General features: G+C 34.9%; 1 protein-coding gene across 4 annotated transcripts in view; it reads left to right on the forward strand.

Moving 5' to 3' along the window:
• The window catches only part of HELZ (helicase with zinc finger), a 146619-nt gene that overhangs the window by 38089 nt on the left and 81016 nt on the right, over positions 1-27514 (forward strand). For all 4 annotated transcript variants that reach the window (XM_020281207.2, XM_012747422.3, XM_012747423.3 and 1 more), the window contains exons 7-13: positions 1797-1853; positions 7237-7288; positions 8679-8754; positions 10793-10991; positions 11720-11827; positions 12811-13108; positions 21764-22031. In XM_020281207.2, the coding sequence (XP_020136796.1) occupies positions 1797-1853; positions 7237-7288; positions 8679-8754; positions 10793-10991; positions 11720-11827; positions 12811-13108; positions 21764-22031 (1058 nt within the window). The remainder of the gene's footprint in view (positions 1-1796; positions 1854-7236; positions 7289-8678; positions 8755-10792; positions 10992-11719; positions 11828-12810; positions 13109-21763; positions 22032-27514) is intronic.

A 27514-nucleotide genomic window follows, 5' to 3' on the forward strand; every position in this document is an offset into this window, starting at 1 on the left:
AATGTACAGAAATTGGAAGAAAAGAGATACAACCCTTTTCCACCAGTTGGTAAACTGTTACAAAATTTGCTGATATTTTTCAGAAATCATAATGAAAAACAGCAAATGCAAGAAAGTATTTACTTTGCTATGCAGTGTGAATTCTCTGTATCTTACTTAGTCTTCTGAATTGACATAGATTATGAAAATCTGGAGCAGAGTTGTGTTTTCACTGCAAATAAATATATTTGGTAAAAATAAGATTGGGAAAGTACTTGGTACATCATTGAAAGTAATGTATTGGCCCATCTCAAGGGATAATATAGTCATTTTCTAAGGAATTATTGTGCAGTGAATTGTTTAATTAGTGTAGCAGTGTCTTTTGGTTTCATCAAATTCACAAATGAACTTAAAAGCTAAAATATTATTATTATTATTATTTTTTGAGACAGAGTCTCGCTTTGTTGCCCAGGCTAGAGTGAGTGCCATGGGGTCAGCCTAGCTCACAGCAACCTCAAACTCCTGGGCTCGAGTGATCCTTCTGCCTCAGCCTCCCGGGTAGCTGGGACTACAGGCATGCGCCACCATGCCCGGCTAATTTTTTTTTATATATATATCAGTTGGCCAATTAATTTCTTTCTATTTATAGTAGAGACAGGGTCTCGCTCTTGCTCAGGCTGGTTTTGAACTCCTGACCTTGAGCAATCCGCCCGCCTCGGCCTCCCAAGAGCTAGGATTACAGGCGTGAGCCACAGGGCCCGGCCCTAAAATATTATTAACATGGCAAAATTATATAGTTGCTTAGTTCTAAATAGATGATAAAGAATATATCTCTTCTTTATTATTAAGAAAATTCTATCTTTAAAGGCCTTTTCTGTATATAAGGTAAGCATGTTACAGTTTTATCTGTAGGTTTTTAAATGTGAAAGTAGGCTGGGTGCAGTGGCTCATGCCTATAATCCTAGTAGTCTGAGAGGCAGGAGGATTGCTTGAGTTCAGGAGCTCGAGAAAAGCCTGAGCAAGAGTGAGACCCCATCTCTACTAACAGTAGATTAATTAGCTGGGTATCACAGCATGCACCTGTAGTTCTAGCTACTTGGGAGGATGAGAATCACTTGAACCCAGGAATTCGAGGTTGCAGTGAGCTTACAATGACGCCACTGCACTCTCTACCCAGGGCGATGGAGTGAGACTCTCAAAAAAAAAAAAAAAGGAAATTGAACCCACCTTCTCACTCCTCCCTCTTTAAAAAAAAAAAATTAAAAGAAATAAATGTAAAACAAGTAAAAAGTAAGTTGCTTTTAAATCTCAAATGAAATTTGAATTTCAGAGAAGTGACTATTTTGCTTCAATGACTATTAATGAGCCATCTTTAAAATAGTATGATCATTTTATTTGAATTTCCTTGAGTCTTGGATAACTGAGTTCACTATTTTGCACATAAAAGCTTAGTAGTCCTAGGGAAAAAAGTTAAAAAAAAGTTTTAGGTTTAATTTTTTCTTGATTTATCCTATCTTGCTACAGTGATATCTGTTATTAATATTTTATTGACTTAATTTTAAACTTTCATGTAAGGTGAATACAGTGTTTTTATTTACCAGAAAAGTCACACTGTGTAGTTTTTCTTGGTAACCTTTGTAACTTTCCTCATTGATATGTAACTTTATTATTACTGTTAATGGTAGTGGGGGTGAGGGATGGGGATAACCTTGTTCTCTTACAGATAAACTTCAGAAACAATAGAGGAATTGTGTTAAGTTGCCAGAGTAAAGAACTAATATACAAATTAGTTTTTCTTTCTTTATTCATCCTTTCAGAATGGAATGGTAACAAAAGATTTGACAAGACTGAAAACACTTCTCACAGAAACTGAGGTAAGACTACTTCAGTGGCTCTCTTTGGAAGAGTTTAATGCAATCTGGCTAGTAAGCATTCTGTATTAAAATTTGGAAAGGCCGGGCTAGGTGGCTCACACCTGTAATCCTAGCACTCTAGGAGGCCGAGGCGGGGGGATTGCTCGAGGTCAGGAGTTCGAAACCAGCCTGAGCGAGACCCCGTCTCTACCAAAAATAGAAAGAAATTAATTAACCAACTAAAATATATATATAGAAAAAATCAGCCGGGCATGGTGGCGAATGCCTGTAGTCCCAGCTACTCAGGAGACTGAGGCAGTAGGATCGCTTGAGCCCAGGAGACTGAGGTTGCTGTGAGCTAGGCTGATGCCATGGCACTCACTCTAGCCTGGGCAACAAAGTGAGACTCTGGTTCACAAAAAAAATTTGGAAAATCCTTGTGACATCAGCCAAGAAGGCAAGGCTATAAAGGTGGGGCAGTGGGATCTTCTGACCTTGCCTTGTAACCAGCGCCATCCTCAGTACTTTGCTTCTTCTCACGTGTCCTCTGCATTCCATGTCTTCTGTTCTGTCCCTAGTTCTTATTAGCTGTCTCTGGGTGACAAATGGAAAGATCATTGGGAAATTTTAGTTTCTAACTATGTCTGGCTGTTAGAAAATGTTATCATTAAAAATAGGATGCTCCTCAAGCCTTCTGTATTTTTTTTAAGTAACTGAAGGAAGTCTGTGACTTAAGGACTATTTTTAGGGAATGGGTTTAGGAGATGGAAATAATGTGTATAAGGGTAGATGATGAACAAAAGTGTGCTCTAGTGAAGGGTTGGAGGACGCCTGGAAGGCCAGGGACAACAGTGGCATGTAAAAGGCCCAGAGCTCTGAAAGTCTCAAATTTATATTCTTCATATAGGCATATAGAAATATATTTACTTAGATGTCCTATTTTAAAAATAGCCATTTTGTCAGCTTTTATCATAAATGGAAGCCCCTGTAAAGTGATTGATTGATTGATTGGTATATTTATTCAAGAATTGAGCACCTACTGTGTGCTAGGTATTATGCTTGATGCTGGTGATACAGCACTGAACAAGATCCTCTTGGAGGCCAGGTGTGGTGGCTCACGCCTGTAATCCTAGCACTCTGGGAGGCTGAGGCAGGTGAATTGCTCAAGGTCAGGAGTGCAAAACCAGCCTGAGCAAGAGCGAGACCCCGTCTCTACTATAAATAGAAAGAAATTAATTGGCTAACTAATATACATAGAAAAAATAAGCTGGGCATGATGGCGCATGCCTGTAGTCCCAGCTATTCGGGAGGCTGAGGCAGGAGGATTGCTTGAGCCCAGGAGATTGAGGTTGCTGTGAGCTAGGCTGACACCACCGCACTCACTCTAACCTGGGCAACAAAGTGAGACTGTGTCTCAAAAAAAAAGATCCTCTTGGAGGTTAAAGTCTTGAGGAGGGAGATAGACAGCACATATGTTAATCTAACAACCGTGGGTGTAATTTACTTTGAGGTAGGTAGTATGAGGGAAAAGAATAAACTTTTACTCTGAAAAAAAATCACTGGATTGGGTGGTCAGAGACAAGAGCTGCGAGTTGAGAAGGTGCTGGTCTCAAGGGGAGCAGGATGGAGGGCACTGCAGACAGGCGCTGGGGATATGTGGACACAGGCATCAACTTTGTGCATTTGTTCCTTTCCCATTCCAAATCAAATAACATATTGTAGTTCATACCAACAAATGGCAAAGAAGGCAGTCATCATGGATTACATACTTGGATAAAGAAACTTTGTTTTGCTCTTAGGCCTTTTTTTTCCATGTCATTTTCTTTGTCTTATGTTACCTTACTGTGAGATAACCGAGAATCAGTAAACTCTCATTAATTTCAAAGCCATGTATATATATGTAGGTAGTATGTATGTAGTCTTTTTAATTTCTAAGAAGTAACAGAAGGCAATTATAAATGTTTTAGACTTGTAAAATGAGAATATAAAACAACCGTTCATTTTATTAAGATTCTTGGTTTCGTTCTTTTTTTTTTTTTTTTTGAGACAGAGTCTCATTCTGTTGCCTGGGCTAGAGTGCTGTGGCATCAGCCTAGCTCACAGCAACCTCAAACTCCTGGGCTCAAGCGATCCTCCTGCCTCAGCCTCCCGAGTAGCTGGGACTATAGGCATGTACCACCATGTCCAGCTAATTTTTTTTTTATATATATATTTTTAGTTGGCCAATTAATTTCTTTGTATTTTTAGTAGAGATGGGGTCTCGCTCTTGCTCAGGCTGGTTTCAATCTACTGACCTTGAGCTATCCAGCCACCTTGGCCTCCCAGAGTGCTAGGGTTACAGGTGTGAGCCACCGTGCCCAGCCTGTTCTTCTCTTTTATTGCCTTAATTACCAGCTTTACATCTGATAGTCACATGCAAATATTAAAAAATTTTATTTTTAATGTTTATAATTTTATTACATTGAAGCCCATAAATATTGCTTGACTCTTATGGCTATAGTTTTGGAAGAAGTGACTTAAGTTTTGTTTATAATTTCTTTTCTATGTAACGAGAGTAGTATTCTTTTAGGATCCTGAACTGATATTATTAAAAGATATCCATCTGGGAAAAGCTAACAAACAATGATATCTTTATTTATTATTGCACATGACACATTTAAAAATAGCAACAATTTGTTATTTAAAGATTGGGCTGAACTAGTATTTAACTTGTAAATGCTAGTGGATGAGAATAACTACTTGGAACTAAAAGCTGATTCATAGAAATAAAAACAATAAATATTCTATAGTGAAATTTACAATATATCTAATCAATAGCTTTGTGACTATATAGGAGTTCTAGCAGTATAATCTTTGGCTGTTTTCCCTGAAGGTGTCAGTAAAGACTGATGATTATAATATAATTGATAGTGCCCTTCTGTCTTGGGGTGTGAATACATAAAAAGAGTGCTTAAAAAACAAACACAGCCCCTTGGAACCTAAAAGCCAGGATAGCCAAATATTCAGCCAGGCTGTGCTCTTTACCAGCTCTTTTGATGAGGATGTGCTGTTCCCCAGTCCCCACTGGACTAAGAACTGCAGTGTCAGCACAGGCATACTCTGCTTGCTGATTGTCTCAGATGTTGGCTAGTGAAATGCACCAGTCAACAATGAAGTGTTTTAGGCTTTATTTTATGACCAAAACATTTTATTTCCATTCTTTTTCTTGCCATCAAAAAATAAGTTTGGTAAATTTATTTGGTAAGTTTTAAAGAGGAGATACTTTAAAATTTTCATACTTGCAGTGAATTGTTAGCTTTTCTATTTATACATGCTATATGAACGGAATCATATTTTAAGGGCTAGTTTGAGATGTAGACCTTGCTTGTAGAATTTTTTTTTGAGACAGAGTCTCGCTCTGTTGCCTGGGCTAGAGTGCTGTGGTGTCAACCTAGCTCACAGCAACCTCAAACTCCTGGCTTTAAGCAATGCTTCTGCCTCACCCTCCCGAGGAGCTGGGACTACAAGTATGTGCTACCATGCCCGGCTAATTTTTTATATATATTTTTAGTTGTCCAGCTAATTTCTTTCTATTCTTAGTAGAGACAGGATCTCACTCTTGCTCAGGCTGGTCTTGAACTCCTGACCTCGAGGCATCCTCACGCCTCGGCCTCCCAGAGTGCTAGGATTATAGGTGTGAGCCACCACCCTTGCTTGTAGAATTTAAGGAGCTCTCTTAATCTTTTTTGTGAAACATAGCATGCTTATAATATGAATAATTACTCCTGATTTGTCTATGTATTCTTATATTCAATCCCTCATTTTACAGAAAGAATGGATTATCTTTTGACAACTTACTAGGAAGTACTGGACTGAGAATCAAAAGGCATTTTCCTTTAGAGATAGTATTATATTGTTTTAGTTCTGACCTAGTGTGAAAAGTCCAATTTAATCAACCACATATAAATTGTAGTCATAGTAGTGTTTCAGTTATATCTAGTCAGCATTTATCACATTCTTTCTTTGGCACAAGACATTCTAAATTTTCATCTTGGGGTACTGTTTCCTCCTTCTGATTCAGTTTAATATTTACTGAGCACCTGTGCTGTTCAAGTCTCTGGAAAGCTGAGCTATCCATGAAAAGCAATGTGGTGGGCCAGTTGGAGATGCACATAGCTAATGTGTACACAGGGCAGCCTGTGGTCAGTAAGTGCTATAACAAAATACAGGCAGAGAAAGGAGGATACTCTGTAGGGAAATTCTGGAGGCAGGAGTGTGGCACTGAGTTTAGAAGATGGGGACAGCTAAGTAAAGACCTAGAGGTGACTTGGTATAGGACAGGAATGGCAAATAGTTGGGTCAAGGATAGATGAGACACAAGTGGTAATGAAGGCCTTACATAGGACAGTGGCAGTGTAGGGAGTATGAGACAGGATATGAGAGACATTCTAGACCTGCTTGGGCAAGCTTTGCAAAATACTTAGAGCAGGATGAAAGAGTTCAAGATGGTGTTCAAAATTTCAGTCTGATTCTCTTTGAGGAAGAAGAATCCATTAACTCTAGATAAGGAACTCTGAAGGAGACTAGGTTTGGGGTAAAGTTGATGAATTTTGTTCTGGGCATAATGTGTTTAAAGTGCTTAGATGATCATCCATCCAGCATTTACTGAGCACCCATTATTATGTGCCATATACTCTGGGAGGTGTGGGAATGGAAAAAGGCAGTTGCAGCTTGTTAACAGCAAGTCTGTACATAGCTGACAGTGATCCAGCATGTAAAATGTTACAGAACAGTTAAGAAAAAGTGCTATGGTTGGCATTCACTTGAAATTGGGTGTGTAGAGCTTAGGGTAAAGTTAGAGACAAAAACACAGACTGGGAGTCTATTGGAGCATGTTGGAGTGAATGGATCCCCAGCCATGGACTCCACTGTGGCAGAAGTGGAGCCATAGAGCCACAGGTCATCTCAGAGTGGGGAGCTGTGGAGGACTTGGCAGAAAGTGCTTCCAGGACCCAAAGTAGAAGTGTGACACTAGCTGCGGGGGAAAAAAAGGCACCTCTGTAAGGGGTCATTTTCTAGGTGTCATGAAGAGGAAAGTGGAATGAATAAATGGATGGAAGGTGCTGTCCCATGGGCTCAAGACTGGGGACTTAGAGAGGTCTCTTCTGCTCCCTTCTAATTTTTACATAGACAGTCTCTCTACGGTCCCTCCTTAAAGAGAGCCTCATAAGTACTTTTTTCCATATTACAGTTTAACATAGAACAAAGAGGAGAGAATATCATTTGCAACATATTAATGTTATTAAAAATTTCCACATATTCAAACTCCATCTTTTTTTTAAGTGTTGAAAATGTCTGAAATTAATTCAACATCAACTTGTTATTTCTTATTTTTAAAAATTGTCTTTCATTTGTAAAATTGCAGACAGCAACTTGTAATGTCCTCTCTGGATATCATGTGGAAGACTTAGATGAGGGTAAGTGTGAAACTCTGTCACTTCTGATAGCTGTGATTCTGGGCTTTGCTTTTTTATTGATTACTGGGAGAAAATTTACTGAGTAACGGTACATGTAAACGGAGATGTAGGAGAGAATATAAAAATTGAATTTTAAGAAGATGTGGATGAAAGCAATTTTCTCCCTGGCACCTTTTCTTCGAATAATGGTATAAAGGAGGTAGGAGGTAACGGCAGAGGTCATTTAGTTCATTTTCTTGCTTCTATGTAGGACTAAATTGAAACATCATTCTTAGTAATCTGTAGAGGGAGGACTTTTCTTCTCTTTCTATCCTAGGCTAACACAATTAATTACTTTTTGGAAATTCTGATCCATGACCTGAGTTGTTCCTGCCCTAAATTAAAGTCCATGATCTCCTCTCCTCTTACCTGAGGAAAAGGAAGAGAGGCTGTTATTCATTGAGTGCTTGCTAAATGCTGTCTACTCTGGTAGTGGCTTTCTCAAAACATGTACTGACTTGTTAGAGACCTTCATCTTTTTGATAGGTGATGAAACTGGTATTTATTAAGGTTTAGTAGTTTCCCCAAAGTCACACAGCTAATAAGGGATGAAGCACAGCTTTAAACTCAACCTGGCTGAATTTTTTTTCCTTTTTTTGTGGGCCCATTGATGTGTGAAAAAAATAGAAAATGGTTATAAGGTCCTTGAAAACTTATTGCTGCTCAGCCTCCATAGCTCTAGCCTTTTTTCTCTTAGTCCTTATCTTCCTTGGCTTCTTTGGAACCTCTTATCTACATGAATCAAAGTTTATTGTATTTAGATGTAAACAAATATTAATTTTTATCTCCTATCTCCAAATTCAACTTTTTGAACTTTATTTAAATTATGATAAAGGATTGCATTATATAGTAACATGTGTCAGATGAGTCCTAAGGAATGTGGATGATAACGTCTAGTTGTAGTTTCTCACTCAATATGCAGTGGTAGAATTTGTTACTAAGATTTCTTTCCAGGATACAGGAATGATTTTTTCATTCCTGAAGGAATTCCTCATAGACACACATCCCACATCTAAAAAATGATAAGCATGCCATCCTCTCCTCTTGAGTTGTTAGGGAAAGTGATGGCACTGGAAATATGTCTACCAGTTGCTAGGACAGAGGCAGGATCACCAGCTTGATTTAATTGCTGGGTAACTACCTTTTCAGTGATTTCTATGTTTCATATAGTTGATTGATTTAACTTAGTTGATTGGTAGATGACTTTTTTGGTAGAGGCAAGTATGTCATGTCCTTTTTTACATCATTTCAGATGATGTGTGTGGAGGGATTGTAGTATTTCTTACCCATTAAAATATCAGAATTACTAGCTATCCTCAAATGATAAGACTATAATCTGATTACTCCCTAGGGTCTTGTAATGGTTGGCATTTCCGTCCACCACCTAGGGGAATCACAAGCAGCGAGGAATATACTTTGTGTAAAAGGTAATGTGAATTTTTTTCTTTAAACCAATGACATGTCTTTGTTGAAAGGATACTTTTCCTTTACTTTAGTAGTAATTCAAATTTAAAGAAGATAATATATAAAGGAAGGAAAAGTATAATGATTGGATAAAATGGTTTATTTTCTATTTGAAACAGAAGCCATAAAAGTCACTGTCGTTAAATAGTAACAGTCAAAACCATTTCTGTGAGCCTTCTCTGAATATAAAGAACAATGATCTATTTATGCAAGTGGTTGAAACTTTGTTCAGAAATCTTTTATAATACCAATTATATTATTATGGCTAAACTTAATTGCTAGGCTCTTGTTAGTGTGAAATTTACCTGGGCAATGGTGAGTGAAGTTGACATTACTTTATGTAATTGAAGTAAAGCATGAAATAGATAAACGTTAAATTATTTTAATACCTTTTCTGAAAAATATGTTATCTTCATGGAATCCTTATATAGAATTTATGAGTAATTTATATTGAAGGGATAAACTTTCAAAATCTAATTATGTATTAATGTAGAAGGAATTATTAAAGTCACATTTAAAAAGATGAACTCTAGTTCTTTTTGTAAGAATTATTAACCAGTGGGATTTTAGATATAAATTCTCACTACAATAGATTGCTTTTGATAATGAAAAGAAATTTGATATGCAATGTTGATGATTGAATAGTCAAGACACTAGATTTGATTTTGTAGTAGAAATAAGAAAAGTTGTGAATATTGAAAATCCTAGTGGCATCATGTTATATAGAAGTGGTAGAACATAATCCTATGAAAAGGAAATGTGAGAAGATTTATAGTCCAGAGGAGAATGTAAAACCTTCATTTTTTAGTGAAATAATTTAAAGCAAAGCAATAGAAAAACAAGCTTATTAAGACATACTTAAATAAAATTAAATACATGGTTTTAAATGTATTTTTTGAAGTATAAGAGAATTTAATAAATAATATAATTTTAAGTTCAACTACTTTGTGGTACCATCAGGAAAAGCTTTAAATACACTCACCATTTCAAATATGGTATACCATATGGTAATTTATATTTTCCTGTGATTCATTTTGTATTTCATATTATCCGTATTTTTTCTAGTTCAAGATGTTATCAAGATGTTATCTATAACATCTCTCATCTTCTTTTTGCTATTTGTAATTTAATTTTCATTTTTTCTCTCAGAAGATCCTTTTGTTATTACTATTTTTATTTAAAAACTGTCTTTGCCCATAATTTTGCAGGGTATTTAAGACTTTTAAAAGTAATTAATTGATCAAAGTCTTTAATTTTTATCTGTTTTTGATCACTGCATTTTCTGAGTCATAAATGTCAAGAAACCATTAACTCTGTGTCCTTTAAAATGAACATTTATGAATTTAACCTCTTGAAAAACTTAATATGACTGCTGAGTAAAGTTGTGACTCTGTAATATAAAACTTTTATTTCAGATTTATTTAAAACTTCAAATTAATATAGTCCAATATTTTTAGTAAAACAGATAATAGTAATGTAGAATAGAGTAAAAGCACTATATTTGAAGGTTAAAAGTAAAGCCTTAAAATGGCATTTTTAGTAATATGTTAATTTTTTTCAGAATAAAATTTCCATATGTGGAAAATTTTCTTTAGGTCTTATCATTTTGGGAAATAGGGCATATCTGTGTGTGAGCAGCTAATCCACTTGATGTCAGTGTTGCTTTAAAAAAAATCTAAGAGGAATTGTCTAATAGAGTCCTATCACAAAGGAAGCTACTTTTCAATGTCTTTTTGGGGGTAGTCATGAATACCTTATGCTTTAGGATCCCCTTATTGTAAAGAAAGGCAGTGAATATGGGGAGTTGATCTTCTGATTAACTGTTGTTAATGTTGTCTAAATCTCTTCCTCCTTTGTACCAGACGGTGTGATAAATATGGCCTTTCAGGAGATGAAGTTTTGTTTTTGTTATTGAAGAAGTCAGAGGGCAAATGCTGGAAGTTTATCTTTTTAATGGTTTAACAAAGTATATGACAAAACAGTCTTTCCTATTTTACTTAGATTTTTAGAGCAAGGAATCTGTAGGTATGGTGCCCAGTGTACTTCAGCACATTCCCAGGAAGAACTAGCAGAATGGCAGAAAAGATATGCTTCACGACTGATAAAACTGAAACAGCAAAATGAGAATAAACAGCTCTCAGGCAGTTACATGGAAACCCTGATAGAAAAATGGATGAATTCATTATCTCCTGAGAAAGTGGTGAGGAAAATAAACTACATTTTTTGTTCCTTTGTCTTAACACATTAATTACCACGTGAGTTGTATTTAACTCATGCTCGTTTTGAGCCTGGGGCCTCAGGAAGCATATGTAACTCACATCTCTTCATCTTGGAAACTGTGACAACTATTTTTCAAGTTTTCTCACAGAAAACAATAAAAATAACAATTTTTTCAACAAATTAGAAAGGATCGTTTTGTTTTGACATTTTTATTCTATTTTCATAATAGAACACTGTGGCCCCAAGGAAAAATTTTTTTCTAGTGTGACACTCAATGTGTTAAACAATGAACTTATTTGAGTTTGACTTTATTATGTGCTATATTTTGGTTGTTTCCTTATCTTTTATATGAAGAACTTGATTCTGCTAAAATAATGTTTTTAGTAGCAAAAGTAGACCCATTTGTTAAAATAAAGAACAGAACTAAATCATTTGTTTGGAGATTTGCTTGTGCTATATTAATTACCTTCATTTATGCAGTTTCTGCCTGCCATTTTGTGGTAGTTGTTAATTTTCTTCTGTCTCTTAATTTAGCTTTATTATATTTTGTTCTTATCAAAATAACTGAAAGTGAATGTATAAAATAAAAATACCTTGCTTGACAAACAGTTCTGACATATTTACTGTTGACATTTATTTACCGTGCTGAAAGTTTTTGTTTGTGCTTTTAGCAGTGAAAACATAACATAAACTGCTTTCTATTTTTAGCTTAGCGAATGTATAGAAGGAGTAAAGGTAGAACATAATCCTGACCTGTCGGTTACTGTCAACACCAAAAAATCTCACCAGACATGGACCTTTGCTCTCACTTGTAAGGTATGAATTTTGTACTAAGTAAAGAACAAATTTTGCTCAATTTTCTCAAACCTTTTTTGGACCTTTAAATCTCTGTATTAAAAGAGCATTGAAAATGTTTTAATTTAAGTACATAGTTATGTATTGTGCTAAAGGGTATTTCTGTATTTCAATCTTTAAAAGTACAGTTTTTTTAAACCTTTGAGATAAGATATTTGTAGATGTTTAGGATGCTTTCTTATTATTTGATAAAGAGATCTTTGACATATTGTCTTCTAAACTTGGAACATAGGATGGGGTTCATGGCTTATAATTATTTCAAAATTGATTATTTATCTGATATTTCTAGGATTTTTAAACAATGAAAATTTGTTTTTATGTTTGATTTGATGAAATCACAAATTCTATAATAATGGGTTTTAATATGGGATATTTTCTGCAGCAATTCCCATTTTCAAATTATAATAGTCAAAGTTTAAGATTGAAGCAGAGTAAAACATTTCTGTGAATACTCTCAATGGAAAAGTTGTAAGTACTTTTTGGTGGCGTTTCTTTTGCTGTGCCATCTGTATTTTGAGATGAAAAATTCAAGAATACTTAGCTTCAGCCTTGAACCCAATCCAGTGCTTTCAGAGGTAATTGCCCTCTTATGAAGGCTTCCTACTTGAGGATACATAAAACTTTTTTAGGCAGAGTACAGAAAGTTGGAGGTTGATGGTTATGCAGGGTGATCACTTTTGCCACAATGAAAGGTGAACATACCACAGAAAGAGCAGGGAGGTTAGTGATGTAGCATAAATATATAGTTTTGACAACTGATTTTTAAAATACCATTCTGCTTTTCTTCTTAAATGGCTTATGAGCACAATTTGTATTTTTAACATAATATCTTAGAAACATGGGAAAGTAAGAGTCCCTTATGGAAATATTTTCATTGAAGAGCCCAATTACAATTGGATTTTTTACCCCCTTGTACTCAATGAATTATTTTAACTTCCTTGTAGCCTGCAAGAATGCTGTATCGTGTAGCATTGCTTTATGATGCTCATCGTCCTCATTTTAGTATCATTGCAATATCTGCCGGAGATAGTACTACCCAGGTATCACAAGAAGTCCCAGAAAACTGTCAAGAATGGATAGGAGGAAAGATGGCCCAAAATGGATTAGATCATTACGTGTATAAAGTCGGGATAGCATTTAACACAGAAATATTTGGAACTTTTCGCCAAACCATAGTTTTCGACTTTGGATTGGAGCCAGTACTCATGCAAAGAGTAATGATTGATGCAGCTTCTACAGAAGGTAATATTTAGACTTTTTTCCCCTGATACGATGTATTAAAAGGCAACATTAAAAGATATGTATTGGCCCCTAAATATTCCATGGATAGGGAGGGAATAATAAGGGGAAAAAATCCCAAGTTAATTGACTCATTTACTGTGTAATGGGCTTAAAATGGTTCACACTGGGCCCTGTTCTCTTCATCTAGTCATCAGGCAAAGCTTGAGCTTTGAGGTTCCCTAAACTTGTATGAGTAGATGATCAAGTCTGTTTTGGTTTACCAATTTCATTTTAAAGTAAGATGGTTTTAGCATAGTAGTCTCCTTCAATATTAATCTGGGTAGAATATCACAATATCACTTTAATGGTAATTGTGTATACACATACAATGTTTATTTTCATGTCCTACTGACTGTCCAGTTAACTTTGCTAATGTTAGTACATTATCTCTGAATGAAAAGTCCTGAATATAAGCCTTCCTAAGTCAGTTTGTACATTCACTAGTGTTAAGGAGATCAAGATGCCTTTAATAGGATCTGCTCTGTTTTTCAGAAGTTGTCCCTGATTTCTATATGTAAGCAGAACATGATGAATTACTTTGTATGTTGTCACATTATTGCCTATACCTAAATTTTATGCCAAAACAAGACAAGGAAAGGGCATGTTATCTTACATTTCTTTGGCTTTTGTTTGGATTTATAGGTGTTTTATTTAACAAAGACTAAATATTTAGTAAACCCTTCACATAGCAGAGCTGTATGAAACTTGCTGTTGTATTGACTATAGCTAATGATAATATATTGTGGAAGATGTTTTTCACCATGTACTATAATGTCCCATTCATGAGATCCTAGAAGAACTTGTTTCTCATGAGCAAATACTAGGACTTTGTTTTTTGGAAATAATGAACAGTGAAATTGGTCTGTCTACCTCTTTATTTCAGTTGCTAGTGAGGTTAAAGCAAAATTTGTGTCCAAATTTAACAATTAGGTGATATCTTCTTGTATATTACCCAAACTTTATTTTACCCGTATTTCCCACTTGCTCTGATCTCTTTTACTTGTTTTTATTCTATAGTGTTTATTTTTATCATCTTGTCAGTACTCTTTTGAATCAGAATAAGTTAAATTCTGTAGCCAAATAGATATGATAGTTGACAAAATAAAAATAAAGTATTTGGTTTATATCTACTAGCTTAGGATTTGGCAATTTCTTTCTGCAAAGGGCCAGATAATAAATGTTTTAGGTGTTTCAGGACAGATGGTCTCTGTTGCAGGTACTTAGCTCTGCATTGTAGTGAGAAAGCAGCCATAGGCAATATGTAAACTGATGGGCATGACTGTGTTCCAATAAAAATTTTTTTTCAAAAATAATGGCTGAATTTGGCTTTCATGCTGTGATTTGCCATACTAGTAAGCTCCTTTTAGAGACCAGAATTTAGGAACTACTAAGAAGCACCTTTTTTAAATCATAAAGAGATTTAAATAATACATAGAGATCAACATGCATCCCCTCTTCTCAAATATAACTAAAATGATGTTTTTGGCTTATATGTGGGTTGTTTTCTAAAAGTTTGCTTTTATTTATTTATTATTTATTTATTTATTTTTTGAGACAGAGTCTTACTTTGCTGCCCAGGCTAGAGTGAGTGCCGTGGTATCTGCCTAGCTCACAGCAACCTCAAACTCCTGGGCTCAAGCAGTCCTCCTGCCTCAGCCTCCTGAGTAGCTGGGACCACCATGCCCGGCTAATTTTTTTCTCTCTATATTAGTTGGCCAATTAATTTCTTTCTATTTATATTAGAGATGGGATCTTGATCTTGCTCAGGATGATTTCGAACTCCTGACTTTGAACAATCCGCCCGCCTAGGCCTCCCAGAGTGCTAGGATTACAGGCGTGAGCCACTGCACCCGGCCTAAAAGTTTGCTTTTATTTTTTATTTTATTTTATTTTATTTTATTTTATTTTTTATTTTTTTTAGAGGTGAGTTCAGAACTGATAGTTTGCTTTTAGATAGATGGCTTATAACTCATGACTTGTTTTCCCACAGAAATAATCTTATAAGTATTGTCAAGAATCCTTACTAGTTTAAAAATATTTAATTAATAATATAAAATGTTAAAGGTCTGCAATAAAAAGTGAAAGAAAGTGATACTATTTATTAAAATAGATGATAAGCAGAGAAGGTGGTGATGAAGAGGATTTCAGGGTACTTTCATGGGCTTGAGAAGAGTGAAGGTACTTTGACTACTTTTGCCTAAGATAAGTTTTACTTTTCTAGTTGGAAAAGAAGAGCAGTGGATGAAATTCAGAGTCAAATAGATCTGGATTCAGATCCTGATTTTCTGCTTATTACCTGTGTGACCCTGGGCAGAATACTTACCATCTCTGAGCTTCATGGGGAAATATCTCTAAAATGGGGCTAGTTTTATCTGTCAGAGGACTGTGAGAATTTGAAATAAGTCTTGCACAACATCTGTCTCATAGTAAGCACTTAGTCAATAGTAGCTATTATTTTTATCATTAGTCATGATTAGGATAATTTGGGGCTTATACAAGAAATGAAGAAATGAAAAAGAGGGAGGTTTTTGTTTTTGTTTTAAATGAGGACTGGGACTAGGGTGCTTAGCAGAGGGACTAAAAAGCAGAAATTAAAGACCTAAGCCATAGCACCTGCAGATCTTGGCAAGGTAATGTAATATAGGGGTTGAAAGAGAAATTATCCAATATGACTGATGTTTTGAGCCTGATAACTGGAGGGAATAAAGAGTCCTCTTTCTGCTGTTTCGAATATATAATTTTGAGAATATAATAAATTTTATATTTCACCTAGGGTAGAGGGAATTAATACAGACAAGTATATCGTCTTCCTTTTTTATACTACTATATCCTTCTCTTTTGACCTCTTTGTACTTTGATACCTTTATCTATTTTCCCTTAAATAGGGTTTTACCTTTAAGTATTTATGTTATGGAAAGTAATTGAAAAAATTAAGCATTTTCTTGACTAATTTGGAAACATTAAAATCATTTCACAGAGAAATTTGTTTTTCAAGAACAAAGAACAATATAAGAGAATAATATAAAATCTACAGAATGTATTTTCTGATGTAAGATTTTGAACATTATTATTATTATTATTATTTTGAGAAAGAGTCTTGCTTTGCCCAGGCTAGAGTGAGTGCCTTGACGTCAGCCTAGCTCATAGCAACCTCAAACTCCTGGGCTCAAGCAATCCTGCTGCCCCAACCTCCTGAGTAGCTGAGACTACAGTCATGCGCCACCATGCCCGGCTAATTTTTTCTATATATATTAGTTGGCCAATTAATTTCTTTCTATTTATAGTAGAGACAGGGTCTTGCTCTTGCTCAGGCTGGTTTCGAACTCCTGACCTTGAGCAATCCGCCCACCTCGGCATCCCAGAGCGCTAGGATTACAGGCATGAGCCACCGCGTCCGGCCAGATTTTGAACATTATAAAAAGAAAAACTTAAATAGAGGTTAGGCAAACAAGGTGACATTTGCTTAACATTTTTGGATTATTACTCAAATCAGCTGACTTTTGCTAATTTTTAGTTTTGTCTAATTTCCTACTTTTAAAATTGATGCCATTGAGTATCTTACCGTTTCTGTTAAGTTCTTAACATTTTTATGGCATGACAACATTTGTTTCAGTGTGATTGTACAGAAGTCCTAACAGAATTCTGAAGAAATGAAAGCAGTATTTGAATAGTATAGTATTTATTTCCTGCTTCTTTCTTAGTACTAGTTAGTGTTTTTGATTATCACAGTGATTTCCTGTCAGCAAAAAATTTTAGGGCATAAAATTGTTTATGTGAAATCACATTTTATGAAATATTCTGAGACAATAAAATGTAAAATGGCAGTGTCCTATTTTATATCCTTTCCTGGAACACTTGTGTAGACAGCATTCAGAGACATTGAGAACAAGATAACCACTTTGTTAAATTGTTAACAATGTGGGAGCCTGGCTAATTTAATCTCCAGCTGGTGGTCTGTTAGCTCAGTGTTTCCTAAACTGTGTTTCCCTGTAATTAACAGTAATACCTATGGTACAGAGTTCCATGTACAGATATGTTTAGAAATGCTGCATGCCTTATTTCTCTCTTAGAGCCACAGTGTACCTCACATGATTACAGGCGCTCAGTGTCTGTCAGACTGATTTGATCACGGGACTTAGTTACATTAGTGTACTACTGATGAAACTTAAAATCAAGTTCTATAGCAGACATTCATATTTCTCTAATCCACTGTTCGTTATTGAACTAAAAATCCTACTTAACACAAATTTGAACAGGGCCAGGTGCAAGGGGTGCATAAAAGCCATATATATATTTGTTTTTTTCATTATTGTTATGATATCTAAAGCACCGAGACCTTTTCTATTTATAGGCCATGAATGATTTTTTTTTCCTCTAGTCATTATATGGCAATCTTGTAAACTTTTCAGGAAATATGTATAACTTTAACGTTGCTTTTTCTAGTTTTTCTCTTGTTGGTGAGATTCAGGTTCAGAAAAAGACACTATATACTAAAATTTTTTTTGGACTAAAGATATACTTCTCAAAAATGTGTGCAAAAGGCATCAACGAAGGAAGGAAGTTAGTGAGTTTTCTCCGTGTTTAGAAAACAAACTGCATTATATGGTTCCTGTGACAACATTGATTAATGGAAAATTTTTGTTTGGCAAAATTGATTTGGAATTCTGTTTTGAATATTTTGAAGCAACAGATTGAAAATTAACTCTTATGTTTAAGCCTGCAAACTTGACATCATACATTTCTCTAGTTGAGTCTAGCAGTGTATGTTAGCATTAGCATTAAAATTTAGTATGACTTACAAATTATTCCCAACTGCCAAAGTTGTTGCTAAATTAAGACCATATTGTGTGTGTGTGTGTATGTGTGTGTGTAATATTATGGGATCAGAAAAGTAATAGAAAGATAGATTAAAATAGTTTATTAATAAAAGATAAATGTAACTGAGTAGAAGCATGTAAAAGGTATAAGGTATTTTATGCTATTATCCTGCTGTTTTAACTATTGTTAGCCTTTTTAAGAGGGAGAAAATAGGGACAGACAGCATGGGCAAACTAAGAGCTATTCATCTTCTATGTAGCAGTTTTGGTGAAAGGAAGAATATTGAAATGGGTAGCTGAAGTGGTAGTTTGGATTACTTCAGGACTATATTTTATTGTTAACTTGGGCAGTCAAGACTTATAAAGCCACAGACCAAAATGTTAATATTTTCTAAGGAAGAGTGTGGTATCTGATTTTGGAATTAGGAAGCATTTCATCTTATTCTCTAAGTCTTAGATAAATATAGCTGTTTTTAATAAATTCCATATTTAACATCCAGTTACTGCTTGCCTCTTATGTCAGACTTTTTGACGCTGGCACATGTGGATTTTTTTTCAAGATTCTTTTTTTGTGTTGGGTATTTAGACTGGATTCTTTTTTTCCCTTACTTTCTTCTTAACTACTCTCCAGGTCCTGCTAAAGATATTTTTTAAGTCTACTGTACTACATACTTCAAGACAAAACAAACCTACTCTTTGGATACTTTATTAGAGTAGTAAATATGTGGTTAAAATGTGAGCACTGCTATTCTCAGTATCAGAAGGGCAAGGGGAGTTGGAAAGTGTATCCTGTGGCAGACTACTTATTTCAACCTTGAATTCTATTTTTGCCAGTGGCAGCCCTTCCCTTATGTTATCTTCAAATGAGTAGATGTATTCTAATTATCTTTAACTTTTTCTTATGGACTTCTCCTAAAATATGATTAGAGGTTCTGCCTTACCACATGTTAGGGTGACATTCCATAGGTCTACAATTTCTGTTAGGTTAGCTTTGAGATTTTTTATTATAGGAGCAGGTTAATAAATCAGTGTTAAACTCTCTCTAAATGGTTTTATAAATATTGATCCTAACCTATTTGCTTTTCATCTTCCCTTTGTGTTTTTTACCTTTACCTATTTTAGGTTGAAGAAAAGTGCATACCAGGAATGAACTGGCTCAGGCTGGCCTGAGTAGTGCATGTGCCTGTTTAGATGTTAGCAGGTGCACATGTGCTGTAGGGTGGGGGATGACAAAGAGCTCAAGGAGTAATCATTTGTCTAGTGTCCCCATAAGGGGCCCTCACCTCCCTGTATTTAAAGAAGAACTCCCAAGACCTAACGGCCTTCAAGCATTATAAGTTTTATAAGTTAGGTGGGTCATTAAATAGGTTTAATAAGTTTCTTCTGACAAGTGAGAGGAATGGGACCAGAAGTTTGACTCAAGTTCAGATGAAATAGGGAAAGAAAAGTGGCTTTTGTAAAATATATCCTTTGTAGTAGTCACTGGCCACAAGTTATATTTGACATTTGAGTTAATGACTTAGATCAGTAGTTTGGAGACTTTTTGATGCTGGCACACATGGATTTTTTTCAAGATTCTTTCTGCTCCCCAGCTTTCCTGTTTCCTGTGCTGTTTATAGTCATTTAAAAAAAAATGGAATACTATTTAACACTGTTTGAAATTGTTTTGAAATTGTTGCGCTACCTGCTAAAGATACTCAAAAATTTTTAATTTTATGGATTCATAATTGTTCATATTTATGGAATATATGTGATATTTTGATAAAAGCATATAATTTTAAGAGTTTCACAAAATCAGGGTGGGAATCAGGGTACTATATAGATAAAATGAGAAAAACAAATACTATAGCTCATGCCACTTTTCCCAAAAAGCCTGGATACTTTTAGCCCAGAGTAGAAAGTATAAGTTGGTTTGCATATTAAATAGGTGATTCAGAAAGTTTTTTTTGAAGGAAAACTCCATCAATTTAGGTTTATTATTGTCTCAGCTACTTAAATATCAGTTAGGAATAACTAGTATATAAACATAATATTGATCTAGGCATAGTATAAATTAATTAAAGTGAAATTTAAAAAATTATTAGATATAATTTCCCCACCTCAAAAGGGTATCAGACATTCTTTTAAAACTACATACTCTTAATAAATAGATTCTTCACTATTATGTAGAATTTAATTTTTATTTATTTTTAAAGAGCTGGTTATTTGGTTTGTCACTGTAACATTGCTATGTGTCTTTTTGACTTTTGAATTGAGGAAAAAAATTATGTATATCCTTGCTATTTTGGTAATAGCATCTGATCTTTAATGACAGTATACTCTGTTTTAGGAGTGTTGGCATTTCTAAAATTCAAATACTTTTTGTAGCTATGATCTAATGAATGGATAGGCAGGTCTCAATTTTAGAGCATTTAGGAAGAAAATGTAGTTGATGTACTTTAAAAACTGCTTGTGGGGTTATTCTAAAAACAGACCGTAAATCCCCATAGTATTTTAAAAGTGCAAGTTTTTAATGAACAGACCATCTTTACATTTGGATGATTATAATTGTATTTATGTTGCCATTTGAGAAATAATGAACCTGGCATGTAAAAATGCCCTTTCAAGGAGCAAAGTTTGGAAATTAGGGCCTTTATACTTTTTTTTTTTTATTAAGATATTAGAACAGATTATTAGCTACTACTGAGAAATTTCTCTTGGTGGATGACTGTACTTAATATGTTTATAATCTATGTGTACCATTTAAATGTAAAATCTCTCACTAAGCAAGACAAGGCAATTACGCATTATGTTCTCATTTCAGAGATAGTTTAGGATAACTTGTCTTTGTACTTTGGATACTAACTGATCTTTGTCTAAACTTTTTATTATTTCTTCATAAAATTTTAAGCTAACGTGTGAAACCATCTTTCCAATTATGTTAAAACTTAATCTTGGCGTAATGAATCAGTCAAGCAATTTTTTTCTTTTTGGTTAAGTTTCATTTTTATGGGTGTATGCATGTTTCACCCAATAGAAAAGTAATATGCACTGCATGTAGAGTGAGCTGATTCAGTGTTTAGAGTTTATGTTACTGTGGATTGCACCCTGTGCTGGTACTATGCTACCTTTTTTTCCAGAGATGTCAGAACTTGAATAGTCATTCATTTTGACATGGCGCCCTATTTATAGTATTATTTAACTGGGGCTAAACTGGCTTTTTCAGAAATGATATTTGAATGGCATTGTATCACATTTTAATGAGGAATTAGCAGTGTTTTACATGAATATTTTCTAAAAGATTTTTGTAGTGAGTTGACTTTTAGATATGTGGTTTCACTATGCTTTACCATATGAGAAAATATTTAACCTTTCACAGCTTTTTGATCTTCTCTTTCTGTAATGGGATGAGTATTGGTAGTAGTAGGAGGAAAGTGATTATCATCTGGTAAAATTTATCTTATGAAGAACTTATCATATCTTCTTCCTACAGGTGAGATTTCTCTTGACTGAAGAGTTCTAAATGTCAATTCTTATTTTTAAAATGATAATAATTGTATCTGGCATGTCCTAGCCTGATATAGTAAAAAAAAAAAAAAATTTTTTTTTAAAAACATGGGTTCCTACTCATGTTGTTTTGTTAAAATAGATGAAATATTTCTGATATGGGGGAAATGCTTTGTAAATGGGTTTTTATATTGTTTTGTTCTTAAGAATTTTAGCTCTAGCATATAAAATACTCTTAACAAAATTCGTAATGTATTATTTGAGAATTTTAATGTTATGTTTCTTTATAAATGTGTTTTATGTTTCCATTTAGATCTCGAATACCTGATGCATGCAAAACAACAGCTAGTAACCACAGCTAAGCGTTGGGATTCTTCTTCTAAGACTATTGTAGATTTTGAACCTAATGAAACTACTGATTTGGAGAAGAGCCTTCTTATCAGATACCAAATTCCTCTCTCTGCTGACCAGCTATTTACCCAGTCCGTTTTAGACAAATCATTGACCAAGACCAACTATCAGTCACGGTTGCATGACCTTCTTTATATTGAGGAGATAGCCCAGTATAAAGAAGTCAGCAAGTAAGTTATTTTAGAAACACTTTTTAAAAAAAATATCCCACTTGGATGATACTTTTAATTTTTAAAATGCAAGTGTGACTAAGTGAAGGCTGGTATTAAATGGTTGTTATTCAATAGCTGTATTCTATCTTTAAATGAAATATGAGCTTCTTAAGGCAAGAACTATGTTGCTCTTATCTTGGTAGCCCTACTGTTTAGTGCATAGTTCATTTCTACAAGACCTTACTAAGCATCTGCTAGGGGATAAGCTCTTTGCCACATGTTGGGAATATAAATCTATCGTTCCTGGTTTTGAGGAGCTTTCAGTCAATGGTAGTCATAGCAAGCACTCCATGAACAGAGTGCTTGAATTTGTTGAATAAATGTATAACACAAAAACTGAGAGATACTACATATTTTGAAAAGTTATTTTAAGAATTATCTAGGCCTTTAAGAATTATCAGGAAAACTGATAAAATAGCTTCATAGCAGTTTATAAATGCCTTAACTTATTTTAAATTTTATTCTTACGCCACAGGTTGAGACCAAGTACTTAAATCAAAAGCTTATTTGAATCATTTTAGGAAAAATAATCTTAGAAAAGAAAGTTTGAGTGAAGGAAGATGTTAATGAAATAGTTGTTTTTGGTAGTAGCTTTCTTCTTTTTAGATAGCTAATATAAAGTATGGAGATAAGCCTTAAAAATTGAAAAACACTATGATGATGCCACTGTACTCTGGCCCAGGTGACAGAGTGAGACCTTGTCTCAAAAAAAAAATTTTTTTTGAAAAATAATAAGACATGAATCTGTTTTTGTAAGTAGTTTTCCTTTTAAATACAGCCTAATCAATGTATTTTTCTTCTCCAAGCTGCCTAATTGGTACCTTATCATTAGTATTATTGGTAGATACTGAACACTCATTAAAGGTATATTTAGAAAATAAAAGTAAATGAAAACTTACAGATACCTTGTGTTAGTCTGTTTATAGATTAATTGTGATCTAACTTTTGAAAGTACCTAATTTCAAATTAAAAACATATACAATTTACAAAGTCAGAGTATATTTTTCATAACTCTAAGACTTTGTCATGGCCCATTGAGTGTCTTTTAAAAGGCTTTTATCAGTTGTGTCTGTAGACTATTCTAATGAAATCACTAGTTATTAAATAACTGTAATACTGCATTTCATTTCATTAAGTTTTAGAAAATGTTTTTGAGTTCTTTGGAGATTTGTTTGTTTGTTTTACTTTTCTTTTCCTCAGCCACATGTTGATGTGGGTTCAATAATAATTCTACCTTGATGTGAAATCTGTTTGATTCTAAGAGATACATTTTCAAAAGAAATTGACTTCGGCTGAAGCTATTGTGTCCATTAAACTGTTCAGTGGCATGCCTAAACAGGTCATTGTGCCTGGCTTCTCAGTGCTGACAGCAGGCACGACAGGCCTAGTGTGGGTACATGTTTCATCATTGAGACGAGTGTTGCTTCTGTTGGTTATGCTTCAGTTCTGTTGCTCTGCTTTAGTAAACTCCAGGGATTGTCTTATTTGGTTGATTTTTGTTGTTCATGTAGTCAGAAGTTGGAAGAAATGAAATTCAACTATGTAGCTTTGAAATTTTTAATAAGTTACACTGACGAGATATATTGTAATTGTTGCTAAAGTTGATAGAGACATTTCTCACTAGAAGTGAGAAAGAGACATTTCTCACTAGAAGTATGATTTTAAGTTCGTTGAAAGTTTGGCTATTATTCTGCCATTCCACGAAAGGTTAGGAGTTATGTAAGCCTAAAGGTTGATTTTAAAATGTGGCATGCAACAATGGAGAGATGGGTTTTCTTATTAAGAAATATCTTTGTTAATTATAGGATATATTTTATATTTTAGGTATTTTAAATTTCAAAAAATGTGTATTATTTTAATATCTAAGAGAGATTACTAATATGATTTTAGTTTTAGCCTGTTAAGCTTTTAGAAAAATTAGATATAGCTATAACTTCTACTAGAAAGTCTATAATATCTGCATCTTGAATATGTGATGAATCTTCTGTGGGAAAAGCTATATTTCTTAGGGCTTTTATTTTCTAGTGCCTCTACCTCGAGAGTTTTGTTGCAAAGCACAACCAAATGTCACAAGAGGATTTTCTTGTTGCTCTAAAATTGTGACATTAATTTTTCATGCTTGTTAAATTGTGAACAAGTGGTTTGGGATAGTAGATCCTGAAATAGATACAAGAGAAACTTTAATGTATCACTTAAGATAGTTGAGAAATATATTACAGGATTTCAAGAATTTGTTAGAGAATAAAGTGGTTGAAATGGGAATATGATGCCTGGAAAAAATCAGATTATTATCCAAATCTAAAATTAATGAACAAAATTTAATGAGTATTCAGTGTTAGGTTTTAGGTTAGTCACCGCTCATTCTAAGGCAAACAAGGTATGTTTCCTTGTCCCCCAAAAGTTTGTAAATCCAATAGGGGATGCGGACCCATAAATATAGGGTTATAATAAAATGTGATCACGCTGCAATAGAGGAATGCACAAGGGCCCTGTGGGAGAGGCACCGTCCCCACGGTATTTGGGAGAATGATGGTTGTCAAGTCAACAGGGAATCAAGTCTGCTTTTGAGAGCAGATGGTATTTAGGCTGAATTTTGAAAAACACGTAAGATTTATCAGGTTAAGAAGTTAAGACGAGGCTGTGCGCGGTGGCTCATGCCTGTAATCCTAGCACTCTGGGAGGCCGAGGCGGGTGGATTGCTCGAGGTCAGGAGTTTGAAACCAGCCTGAGCAAGAGTGAGACCCCGTCTCTACTATAAATAGAAAGAAATTAATTGGCCAACTAATATATATAGAAAAAATTAGCCGGGCATGGTGGCACATGCCTGTAGTCCCAGCTACTCAGGAGGCTGAGGCAGAAGGATTGCTTGAGCCCAGGAATTTGAGGTTGCTGTGAGCTAGGCTGACGCCATGGCACTCACTCTAGCCTGGGCAACAAAGTGAGACTCTGTCTCAAAAAAAAAAAAAAGAAGTAAGACGAAAGAATTTTGTTAAAGGAAACAGGATATGAGAATAAGAGCATAGAGTTTGGGTGAAAGCGGCAAGTTGATCATTACAGTTGTGATGGAGGGTGCTTGTGTGGTGGAGCAGGGTAGAAGTGAAAGAAGGCTGTGGAAGCCTTGCCCTCAGAGCTATAGGAAGCTGCTTATCATCAGACTTATATTTTACGAAGGTCCTCTGATGGTGGTGTGGAGAATAGATTTGAGACAAACAGTCATATTAGAAATTTGTTATAGTAATCCAAGTTTAAAATGTTCAAATGCAGGTGAATTAGGAGATAGAGGAACTAACAGGACCATTAAGAACTAATGGGACTTGGTGATTCTGTGATGGAGGAATGAAGGTCAATGAGAGAGGCAAGGTCAAGGATGAGTTGGTTTTTGGCTTGGATACCTAGGTGGCTGATAGTGCCATTCCCTACATTGTATAATACATGGGAGTATTGGTTTGGGTGCCACACTGAGGAGGTCAGATGATAATTGAGTTTTGCATGCACCGAGTTTGAAGGGGATATAAACAAAGGTGTTCATGTGACAGTTGGATTTTTAGCTCTGAGCTGAGAGATCTGGGAGAGGGTGACCTCACCTAGTGAGTGAGGTCTTAAAGAGTCAGAAGAGGGCAGGGTGGATCTTTTATGAAACAGAAGGTGGTTGGTGCTTAGATGGGAGGCGGTCAAGCAGCTAGAGAGGTAGGAGGAAGACAATTAGAAGAGTATTGCTATACAGAAGTCAGTGGAGAAAAGAAAGCTCAAAGAAAGGGGGGAGAGTGGTTGCATAGTGAAAAAACGTATGAAAACTATACATTTCCTTTAGCAACAAAAAAAAGTACTCTGTGAGTCACAGATTTCTTATGCTATAAGTAATCTCTTCCCCCTGACAAAGCTTTAATGATCCCAAATTTCACATATTATATGGATAGTACAAGAAAAGCAAAATTTTAACTTCATTTGAGGAAGCATAAATAACATCAGGTTTCCTGTTATTTTTAAGAGCATATTTTATTTAAAGAACAGGTAAACACAGATTACATGTAAATTGGGGTATATTTTGTTTGATTTTTCATTTAAAGACATTTTTATATGAATTTATAGTACACATTCCACATATCAAAGTCAAACATAACTAGATAACATACAATCTATATTTTTTTCATCCTACTGTAAAAATAAAAGGATTTGTTTTATAAAATTTACATTCAGTCAGAAGTCCACACTTAAGGACCTCGGTGGCCACATGTGACTTTAGTGTTGCAACTACCCCTAGTATATCTTATACCTGTCCTCCTATTGTATTTTGGGAGCCCTTAAGTCATTAATATCACAGGCTCATAGCTAGAGAGGAATTTACCCTAGGATGAATCATGCCTTGAGTCTCATCTATATCTGTTTTAGATGAGACCCTGGACTTTGGATTTTTGAGTTGATGCTGGAAAGAGGTTAGACTTTTGGGGAGCTATTTGGGGCGGAATGAATGTATTTTATACATGAGAAGGACATGAGTTTTGGGGAGACCAGGGGCAGAATACTGTTGTTTTGAATGTCCCCTTCAAAGCTCATGTTGAAAATTTAATTGCCACTGGGGCAGTATTAAGAGGTGGGACCATTAAAAGGTGATTAGGTCATGGGGCTGTGCCCTCATAAATGGATTAATGTGGCAGGAGTGGGTTGTTGTAAAAGCAGGTTCAGCCCTCTCTTGCTCTTGGTCGCATCCTCTTGCTCTTCTGCCTTCCACCATGGGATGATGCAGCATAAAGGCCCTCATCAGATGTCAGCCCCTTGATCTTGGACTTCCTAGTCTCCAGAACTGTGAGAAATAAATCTGTTTTTTATAAATGACCCAGTGTCAGGTATTCTGTTATAGCAATACAAAATGGACCATGGCACACCTTCTAAGAAAAAGTAGAAAATGTTCCCATTACTCCTTGTTACGTTGTCTTCTTATAGTACCATTTCAGAATGGCAAAGGAGAACTGTCAAGTAGTTTAAATCTTTCTTTCACCTCATAGTTCTTGACTATGTAAATTAATCTCAATTCTCTGTGCCTCTTTCACACATATTCTCTCTTATACTTAGGTGTATACATGGAAGTGTGAGTGTACCAGCTATTGTCTAATATAATAGACGTTAACTTTTCCTTCCATAATTCCTGCATGAGACCTTCTCCATGTAGCCATGAATGAAAATTTATTCTAGTTGTTCTTCATTAACATTATTGAAAGGGAAATTTTATGGTTAGAATCTTTTGGTAAGATCTACTTTGAAAGCAATCTGTTTAAAGTCTTTTGTAGTTTCAATGTAATATGTTTTCTTCTGGTTCTAGGTGATTTTAAAGTCTTAATTGTCCCAATGGTGTGTTCAAACAGACTTTCATATTAGTTAATACATAATATTTCATTTTATTAAAAAATAATGTTTAGTTCCATTTAAAATATTCTGGGTTTTTT

Source organism: Microcebus murinus, chromosome 18, assembly GCF_040939455.1.
Source record: "Microcebus murinus isolate Inina chromosome 18, M.murinus_Inina_mat1.0, whole genome shotgun sequence".
NCBI lineage: Eukaryota > Metazoa > Chordata > Mammalia > Primates > Cheirogaleidae > Microcebus > Microcebus murinus.